At 42.4% G+C, this 10,757-nt stretch overlaps 1 protein-coding gene across 1 annotated transcript in view; it reads left to right on the top strand.

The window, feature by feature from the left end:
- Nucleotides 1–7,070: 7,070 nt before the first annotated feature.
- Nucleotides 7,071–10,757, top strand: part of rgs7bpa (regulator of G protein signaling 7 binding protein a) — a 7,836-nt gene continuing 4,149 nt past the window's right edge. The window contains exons 1-2 of the mRNA XM_079755861.1: nt 7,071–7,698; nt 8,653–8,819. Of these exons, the coding sequence (XP_079611987.1) occupies nt 7,546–7,698; nt 8,653–8,819 (320 nt within the window). The 5' untranslated portion in view covers nt 7,071–7,545. The remainder of the gene's footprint in view (nt 7,699–8,652; nt 8,820–10,757) is intronic.

Below are 10,757 nucleotides of genomic sequence, written 5' to 3'. Positions count from 1 at the left end.
AGAGAGAGAAGAGTGAGAGAGAGAGAGAGAGAGAGAGCGAGAGAGAGAGAGAGAGAGTAAGCAAGAGAGAGAGGGGAATAGAGAGAGAGAGGGGAATAGAGAGAGAGAGAGAGAGAGAGAGAGAAAGAGAGAGCAAGCTTTGGACAGGATATGTAAAGGTGTGCAGAATCTTTTGAATGAAAGGGAGTTGGATGTAGCAAGTTCTCTTGACCGACTGACAGGTTAGAAGAGAGCGGGATTTAGGTAAAGAGAGTGTGACAGTGGCAGACTTTGAGGGGATTGATTTATTGCCAACTGACCAGATGGAGAACTGAAAGAACAGCATATTTGTCAGTCTGTTCTTCCTTGTGGAAACATTACAACTGAATCATAATCATTAAAGCTTTGTCCATGGTATAATATGGGAAGAAAGAATGCTACATTTTCAAGGGGAGAATAGGTATTGCATAATCCTAAACTCACAGGTATCCCTCTCAAGCTTTTCACCAATGTTCTATTCAGGATGTTGTAAAGGACTCATCAAATAAAGCTACATGAATTGAATACCTCAGACTTATCAAAGGTATTATCAACGAGATGTTCAATAACGTGTTCAAATATATCTACGGAATACATAGAAATGTTCTTTCTTTTTCATCAAATATTAAAACTCAGTGAGAGCTGGTAGAGAAAGACAGGGAGACGGGCCGGGAGAGTATACTTGTTCTACTATCCACCTCCATAAATACTTAACTCCTGACGTACTTATTCACAGTAGTGGATCTCAGACATTGGGCTCGGTGATTGGTTGAACACATTTTCACTCGTGATCTCAAATGAATTTATATCCGTGCTCTGTGAAGCTAGACCTGTGATCGTTATTCGAGAGTTTGCTGCAGTTGTCAAGGCTAGGTTGAGGTGCTGAAATGTACATTCTGTAGACGTTTGCAGTAATGTACAGGTTTTCTTTTCTACATTTCTAGTTTTTACAATTTAACACCATACTAATATCTAGTATCAGCATCTGCAACATGAATTCTGCCTGAACAACAGAGCACTTACCTTGACCTCTATCTGTGACCTTGAAGGGAATTCAACTTTTCTACATTCCCTTGAATGGGAATTTACCTTTTATCACTGTCCTTGAAGGAATTGAACAATTTATTCATTTTCTTGAATGGGAATCATTCCTATTATCAATGTCCTTGAAGGAACTGTACCCTTTCTACATGCCCTTGAATCAACCCTTCATCTATGTCCTTGTAGGCATGTAGGCTACCCTTTTTCGATGTTCTTGAACAGGAATCAACCTGTTATCTATGTCCTACAAGGGAATGTCCCTTTAAAAGTCCTTGAATTATAATTGACCCTTATCTGTGTCCTTGAAGGGAATGGACCCTTTCTCTATGTCCTTCAATAACATTAACCCTCTCTCTACTGCACACAGAGCTCCACAAGCAGCAGCAGTAGCAGCAATGGTGAGGATGAGGATGAGGAGGAGGAGGAGGAGGAGGAGGAGGAAGGAAGTACGAGGAACAGTGAAGGCCTCATATGTGCTGTGTGCTTGGACGTGTACTTCAGCCCGTACACGTGTCACCCATGCACCCACGTCTTCTGTGAACCCTGCCTGAGGACTCTGGCTAAGGGCACTCCTGCCAACACCCCCTGCCCCCTCTGCAGGACCACCATCACTCATGTTTTCTTCCAGAAAGGTGAGAGCCAATAGGAAGCGCCGTCCTCTTAAAGGAACGGTGCACATCATTAGTTTTTCACTTTTGTCGCCAGTTGGAGCTCTGATTGAATACACACTGCCAAACACATTCAAATGAAGACATTATAAGGAACACATGTGGAAATAATACAACAATACATCTGATATAATTGATATGAATGTACGTCGGGTTGGTGTATCCATCTTTGAGTGTGGCTTTGTGTACAGCACTACTAATAGAAATCTAAACGACAGTGTTTGAAGAGCCCAGCTGCTGAGGGTCCATAGGGAGCAGATTAAAACCTTTGGCTCAGTTCTGACCAGATGAGCCACACAAACCTAGTAGACATTACTTAACCCCCTTGCACACCTTCTACTGGCCGCTTTTGGTTCGGAACATGACAACAAATTATTTGCATGTTAGGGTAACAGGGTTGTATTTTTTTTGTGTTTATTTGTTTTTGGTGACTTGTGATCCATTACGGTATTGAAAAAAGTATTATTTATGCATCATGTTAAGTTATGTTATGTTATTAAGCAGGAATGGTGGAACAGTTCACCATTAACGTTTTAGATAAATCGATGAATACATAACGAGTAGCCATGATTTCCGTTGACCTACTTGCGTATACTTGTGATGGCGAGGAACAAAGGGCCAAAACAAGGGAAAAGTGCTGGCTGAATGATTCCTCGCGACATATTAAGGAGTCTTGTTTGATTATTAGGGGCCTGTGAGGACTTAAGAGAAGATTCCTCTTGTTGCTGATTACAAAAGCAAGGTCACCCCAAAGGGAAAGTGAAAGCTACATGTCTACAATCAGAATTTCACTTTAAATATCAACCCCAGCCGGACTCATGACACAACGATTAGTCGGTGACTCAAGAGCTTGTTCTTGTTCATTTAATGTTTTTTTTGTTATGTTCTTATGTCCGTAAAGAGCTCAATCAAACAGTGAAGACATTATTCCCCATGGAATACCTCTCCCGGAAACAGAACTTTCAGAGGGCAAGTTGTGCAAAGTGGCCCCTTCCAAGCACAAGGAAGCTGTTCCGCATCTTTGGAGGCAAGTTAACCAATCACTTGAACTGTAATAATATTCAAGCGAACACAGCGATGTGAAATCGTTAAACACCAATTTGTGTTGGGTGTTTTAAGTGTTTAAGTAATGTTAAAGATGGAATTCTCACGATATTCTTGGGGCATCATGACTATTGACATCTTTAAACTATGGCGAGGGTTTTTCACTACCACCCGAAAGCTTATGGGTTTGAAACTCAATGTCAGCAGTCTACCTATATAGGCATCTTTGGGTACTATTCTTAACTCAGAACTGCTATTAAATGGCATGTTTCTGCACATGTGCTTTGGATCAGCATCTGCTAAATAACTAAACAGTTGTGAATAGTACAACCACTACATAGAGATTCCCGATGATCACTCAATCGTTTCTTCTTTGTCTCCCTGACACAGGCTTCCAGCGACAGACCAGTTCGGCCAGGCGCCGGTTCACTCATGGAGGAGGGTACCGCCGGGACGACCTGGACTCTGACGACGAGACCCGGGGATGGCACCTGGACATGGACATGGCCGTCATTTACATCTACTCGGCCAACTGGGTCATCGCCTTCTTCATCTTCTTCTTCCTCTGCTACCTCTTCTTTCCCTCTTTTTAACAGGAAGAAAGAGAGAAAGATGAAAGAGAGAGAGAGAGAGAGAGTGAGAGGGACAGAGAGAGTGAGAAAAAGAAAGAGAGAGTGGGAGAGAGAGGCAGAGATAGAGAGAAAGCAGGGGAGAGAGAGAGAGAGAGAGAGAAGGGGGATGATGGGATGATGAATATAAAGAATATGTTGTACGAGGGGTAAAATGAGCAGAAGAGTGATACAGTATGAGAACTAAGATGGTCACACAGTATGTAGAAACGTATAACAAACACTAAGACGGTTATGTTTTGAATAACTAAAAAAGGGAGATGTGTGTTGAATAACTAGTCGAATAAGTAAATAACATTCAGGTTGGCCGGCCCTGAGAGAGTTTTTAAAACCATGCACCAGCTCTTGTTGTATCTCATCAATAAATCATTCAAATGTGAAAGCAGTTGTAGTAGGTAGTTTGGGAATATCAATTTGACTCTGTTAAGTGTCTCAACATGACATATATATACAGCACTTCCTTCCTGCCAAGTGGTGACATATATCCAGGCGTGAAACAAATCTATCTATCTATCTATCTATCTATCTATCTATCTATCTATCTATCTATCTATCTATCTATCTATCTATCTATCTATCTATCTATCTATCTATCTATCTATCTTTCTATCTATCTATCTATCTATCTATCTATCTATGGCGATAGATAGAGCAATACATCAAGCAGTGAATCAAATAATTTGCATATCAAATGTTGAATAATGAAGAATAATTTCACGTTGAGGTATCAAACAATGACCAAAGAGACACTCCTACTAACATAATTAATAACCTTCCAATGCTCCTATGCTTTCAAAATGGAGGCGGTTGTTGCGATATGACTTTGTGATGGGCAAGCCCTTTAAACCTGTATTATTATTATTTTTTACATAATCTCCCTTGCAACAATCTAGGCTATGTATTTATATGTATTGTGACATTTTTGTAAAATGACAAATACAATTTGTAACAACCTCGCATGGGAAATGGATGTTTTATTTTTAGATTGCCTCTGAAAAGGTCAATGTGTTATTAATTTTTACCAAAATAAAGTTAAACTAACCTCTTTCTTCCTTTCCTGGTTGAACTGACAGTTTTTCCTTAGGCAAGCTCACTTTGACCACTTTCCATTTGTGGCAAATGTATGAGAAACAATGCTTAGGAAGTTGGTGGCAGTGTTGGGTCCAATTTACCAGAATTAATTACATAATTATTCTGTTTTACCAAAACATAAGCCATATATATTACATAACATTGAATAATTATTAAAGGTGCAGACAAACACTATAATTTACACTGAAATACAAATATTTTAAAAATCTATAAAAAGCCTATACATCTGACAATGTAAAGTTTCTAATCACACAGAATATCCTGCCCACCTCTGACATCACGGCCACGCCCTCTGTCACCTCATTGTCTAGGGGCTGAGTAGTTGGCTTATAGTGTTCATTCATATCTGCCAAGTGACCTGAATCAATGATTGCTGATTGACTGGGTGAATGAATGAAAACTAGAAGCCCTTCAAGGTCCATTCTGTGATTTGCCTCGCAGGACTTCATACCGTTGAACATGTCAAAAGACTGGCTGATGAGGATGGTTTACGGAGGCTCTGTCCACCTTTTACACTTTGAGTAAAACTGCCTTACTTCGTCACAACATAACCATTGTTGGTTTTAAAAAGAAAAGAATGGTCAATTGTATATATTGACTTCAAAAATGTGTAACCTAATTCTAATTTATCCACACAGATGCCTGCAAGATACCTTAGTGAAATGACTATGCTATTTTACACAGATCGATTACCCCTATGCAAGAAGAAAATTTGGATTAAAACGCACACACACACACACACACACACACACACATACACACACACACACACACACACACAGCTCAAACTAGTCTATATATCTTGACTATGACTTCATATATTTTCTATATTCTAGTTCTATTCTTTTATTTGTGCAAATTTTCTGGTCCTCCAAAAACCGAGAGACGCATAACTCAAGCTAGAACCTACATACAAACATGTAGAGGGATAGACCAAAAACAAAAAATCTAAAGACAAAAATAGGGTTAGGGTGAGCATTGAAAGAAATAAACAGGGAAAAGACAAAACAATAAATACGTGAACAACAATAGCAAACTAGAATATGTATTTCCTGCCGAAAATGTGTGGAGGGCTGTAGTGCATAGTGAGGTTGAAAATATGTTTTTAGTAAAGTCACATAGTTAAAGACGTAAAGACGAGTCTAAATAGAATCAACAATCTAAACATGCACACCCTTTAAATAATGTAAAATTGTTGGAAACAAATATATTGAAGAGTTAAACAGATATTTAATGTGATAAAGTTTGAGTACATTTGAGATAAAATATAGAATAGCTGAGTTGTTCTGAGAAAGTGTGTGTGCGTGTGTGAGTGTGTGTGTGTGTGTGTGTGTGTGTGTGTGTGTGTGAGTGTGTGTGTGTGTGTGTGTGTGTGTGTGTGTGAGTGTGTGTGTGTGTGTGTGTGAGTGTGTGTGTGAGTGTGTGTGTGTGAGTGTGTGTGTGTGTGTGTGTGTGTGTGTGTGTGTGTGTGTGTGTGTGTGTGTGTGTGTGTGTGTGTGTGTATTAACTTGGAAAAGTATGTTATTGACCTTATTCCTTCACAACTAGTTGATTGAATTAAGCTCATAAAATGATGAGGCTTATACCATTGGACTCCTTGAAGTCTCAGCTTTCATACGGTATATCTTTTGTGTAGGCAGCATGAAGTGAAAATATCGTTTAAGAATTGTTGTTAGCATTTAGCTTCTAACCGGAGTAAATCGCCCCGTAGAGTGAGTAGGCCTACAAAATGTAACTGATTCTTAAAAGTGTAAATTGACCAAGTTACGAAGCCTGAAGTAGTTGAAGTGTCAGAGAAAGGGTCCGCTGTCCACCAATTGACTTCCATCCTAGAAAATAATATTTTAAAGTAGAATATTTTACAAAGTTTAAAATAGTAAAAATCGGAATGATAGCGCACCAAACTAATCGGATAATTGGAAAATTGAAATGGAGTCTTTCGATGGAAATTGTGGAATGAGTAGGGTCCCAAAGTCTGTAGAGAATAAGAAAGATAAAAAGAAAGAAAGAATAAAGCCTAAAAATAACAATATTTGAGCGCTGCTAGCACTCACCTAACTATTAAAAGCGTTTTTACATGAAAACGTTGAATGCAGAGAGGTGGTCCTCGGGGCGGGAGGCTGACGGGGAGGGGGGGGCATTAGTATTCGTGTCCTATGGGTGCGCAGTGTTCCCAGCCACCCGAGCAACGTCAGGCCTGTAGCGACGGCTCGTCTTATATCGCCTCGCCAAGGTTAGAAATCCTTGATTGGAAGCACGCGAAGAACCAGACCCTGCGAACCAAATTAGCCACCGTTTACCCATTCAGCCGAGTTTCAGCCTCCGATCTCCCCCTCCTGTATAAAGAGATGAATGACGATTGATCCGGGCGGTTGTTAATCGACCACAGTGGGACTGGAACGTTTTTTTTTTTTTTTTTTTTAATCTCTTCGGGGAGTGCTTTCTATTCAGTGGCACAACAAGATTCATAGAAGACCGATACTAGTCGTCTTCTGGGTACTTCATGGAAACGCGCAATCCTAAAAAATGGTTGCATTTGCAGGTGATCGTCCGTGAACGTGGTCGTATTCTGCCTCTCACCACCACGGCATCGGTGCGTCAGAAAAGACATCTGAGCTAGCCGGACTCCGGGCTGGGTGTGCAGCAGCAGGCAGCAGGCAGCAGCAGGCTTCATAACCGTCTGCTGTAGTAGAGAGAGGAGAGAGGAGAAGGTGACTCGCAACCCCCGTTCGCAAATCCAGCATCGATGCGCTCACTTCTGCGCGCTGAGGCTTGTCTGCGTCTTGGACCACCACAGTAGCACCCGATCGACGGGAGCGCAGGAGGCATCAGACGGACCACCAACACGCGTGTATTCCAACCTCGATCGCTGCAGCAGTGGTGGTGGGACCTGCATCGATCTTCCAACGTAGAGAACCGTGGTGCTGCGTGGAGAAAAATACGGGGAGTCGAGGAGAGGGGAAGGAAGCGTGTTGAAGGAAGGAAGGGGCTGAGATTTCGACATCAGGCAAGGCGTTCTGCGTTAGAGCTGTTTTATTAGTGGATGTGTATGCATGAGTTCTGCACCGAATGGGCGCAAAAACCGCCCCAGATCTGCCGGGAACATTTTCCAGATCGGCAAGCCCGCTGCTCACCGCGAACCGGAGAGGCGGGAGAGCACCGAGAGCAGCCGCAGAGCCCAGCGCGCCGTGGCCGACTGCAGGATGGTAGGTTTGCGACACCTTTATGCCTGCATGGAGGGGGGTGGGGTGGGGGGGCTCTGCTAGATTGGGGTCTGTTCGGATATTATCCCTCTTTGTTCTATAGTTCGATCCACTATCCCTTTGCGTGCAAGGCAGCAAAACCACAGCATGTTTTTTTTTTTTTTAAACGACCGATTCAATAAGAAAAAGACGAGGGCATCCTTCATTATGAGCGTCAGAAGGATGCAATTGCGATGCTTTTTCTTCTTCTTCTTCTTCTTCTTCTTCTTCTTCTTCTTCTTCTTCTTCTTCTTCTTCTTCTTCTTCTTCTTCTTCTTCTTCTTCAATCGAAATTGTTTTTTGGTGAAGGCTTAATGTTTTTGCCATGTGTATTTCACACTGTGTTGTACTGGGATATAGCGATGACTGGACAGATCCCGGGCTGCTGCTATTATTATGGCCATACTTTACCTCTTCATGCGTCCACGGACGTCACCGGGCGCCGCGGTCCGCGGGATGAAGGCACCCCGTGTTTGACTCGCACACACCGAGCGGGACGCGCGTCCCAGCGGCGGGGGGTTTTAGCCCGAGCAAACAACCAAACTTAGCATAATGGGCCATCATAAATAAAATCCATTCTTTCAACAGTCACTCTGAGCAGGCCTCAGAAAGCCAATACGCTGTGGCAGGATATCGTGATGTCAGCACTTGTTGTTTTTTTGTATGAATGCAGATTTTTTATTTTTATTTAATCGGTGTGGGGGGACAGGTCGTTATCATAAGTTTCATGTAATAGTTGGCCCAACAGCACATGTTCCCAATCACTCTACGGTATAAGGATTGAGCATGTTTTTACTGGAGTCCAAAGTTATCGCATGAGACGCGTTGCAAGGGGCTGTTTAGTACTTTGTACAGAAGCATGCTCTTATAAGGTTCTTTCCTTAACTTTTGTTTTTCCTCAATGGCTTTATCTTGCAGATCGTCCAAGAATTCAACACTCTCGTGGCTCTGTATCGTGAGCTTGTCATTTCCATCGGTGAAATAACAGTGGATTGTCCCGCCTTACGGGCCGACATGCTCAAGACCCGAAATAAAGGCTGTGAAATGGCGAGAGCAGCGCACCAGAGTCTGTCCCTGATCTCGGGGTAAGTGCATCATTACGCAGATGGAACAAGCTGGCCATGTCGCTGGAACGGCAAACCGCCCCTCTGCGGCGAAGTTTGTTTTTGCTAAAGACAAGACTTTGGCTATAGGGAATAAAGCAAAAGGCACATGCGTTTTATAGATTGCAAGCATTTTTGAAACGACATCAAATGGATTTCTTTATTCGGCAATGTGTTTAATGAACTGTCTTTCAAATATGAAGTATACCGTGAGTTCATTACAAACGATTACATCGGTTTAGCAGATATGTGTGTGCATGTGTGTGTGTCTGTGTTGATTTTTCTGTGTGTCCCTGTGTGTGTGTGTGTGTGTGTGTGTGTGTGTGTGTGTGTGTGTGTGTGTGTGTGTGTGTGTGTCTCTCTCTCTCTCTCTCTCTCTCTCTCCAAGTCTCCCTCTCTCTGTCCATGTGTGTAAATGTGTACATTTTCACTGCAGTCCCCACAGAGCCCCTCACCAAATTGAATACAATGCAAGTAAAACACAGCAACGGCCTGACTAAAAAAAGTCAGGAGTTTACAGGATAACAGCATTTATTCTAAAAAGTATGGTACTACCCTAGAAACAACAGTTTGTACACACAGACTGGTACAGATAGTGTTTGTGTTACATTATGTTCACGTCTTTATCCTGCATGTGACAGACTCACAACTCCTACGGATATAATATTGACATTATCTTCTTACACTGTTTGCCTACTTTCTCACATTACCCGTGACATTAAGTGATCACATGACTCCCTACTCTGCTTCGCTTTCCTGTACAACCGAATACATTCACTTAATAATTCATTCCCCTTCGCATGCTCTGAGTGGCTTTAGAATGTGTGTGTGATGTGTGTGTGTGTGTGTGTGAGTATGTGTATGTGTGTGTGTGCATGCGTCCTTCGTGGTGTGTTACATGCATGATGAAAAGTGTTTGCATCACATGGCAGGGAGCCTCTGAGCTATGCATGCGTGACAAACTTTCCACAGACACATATGGAACATGCCTGCTCCCCTCTCGTCTAAGAACACCATGCATCTCACAGTATGGTGTGGTGTGTTTAGGAGCCAAGCCATTAAACAATGGCTTGGCTCCATTAAACATTAAATAATGTCTTTGTATTTATTTGTATCCCAGAAGAAAACCAAGCACATTGTATGAAAGACATTCTCCCCTCCCTCACGTGCATAGACTTTAATTATACACTTACGTGTAATTACACAATTACAGTTTCCCCGGCATTGCCTGGTACAGCATTGGCTGCATTTTCTCTTACTGACGCTTGAGAAGCAGCTAATTTGTTCTCAAGTTTCAATCATGGACAAGAAGCACTGGACCACATCAGCTCCACTCAAAATGCCCCCCCAGCCCTAACACACACACACACACACACACACACACACACACACACACACACACACACACACACACACACACATACACACACACACCCCCCCCCCCCCCCCCCCCCACACACACACACACACACACACACACACACACACACACACATTTACACATAGACACACAAACACCCACTCCACCCATCTTCCTCCATCTAATGTTTGAACTTAAACTGCTAATGTGTGCCTGAATTGGTTTCAATATTCCATTAAAGGGCGGGCTATATTTCAAATGATGTAACTATTGTTATTAATACAATCTACAGGAGGCCCGAAAACACAACTTAATCCCATACTTGATAAAAATACGTCTATACCCTGATGACCGATGTCCGATGTTTGTTCACATAAACCGAGGTAGTGCTTGGAAAACGCAGTAAAAGGATTTCAAAAGAACAAGTGGATAGAAGCACTAACCACGGCAGGTTGTTTACACTCACACCACAGTGCTCCATGGTGGGGAGAGACAGTACTCGCTGGTGGGAGAGAGACAGTTCTCCATGGTGGTAAAGAGACAGTACTCACTGGCATTAG

Source organism: Pollachius pollachius, assembly GCF_949987615.1.
Source record: "Pollachius pollachius genome assembly, chromosome: 1".
In the NCBI taxonomy this organism is placed as follows: domain Eukaryota; kingdom Metazoa; phylum Chordata; class Actinopteri; order Gadiformes; family Gadidae; genus Pollachius; species Pollachius pollachius.
This window is presented reverse-complemented; position numbering and strand designations above follow the sequence as displayed.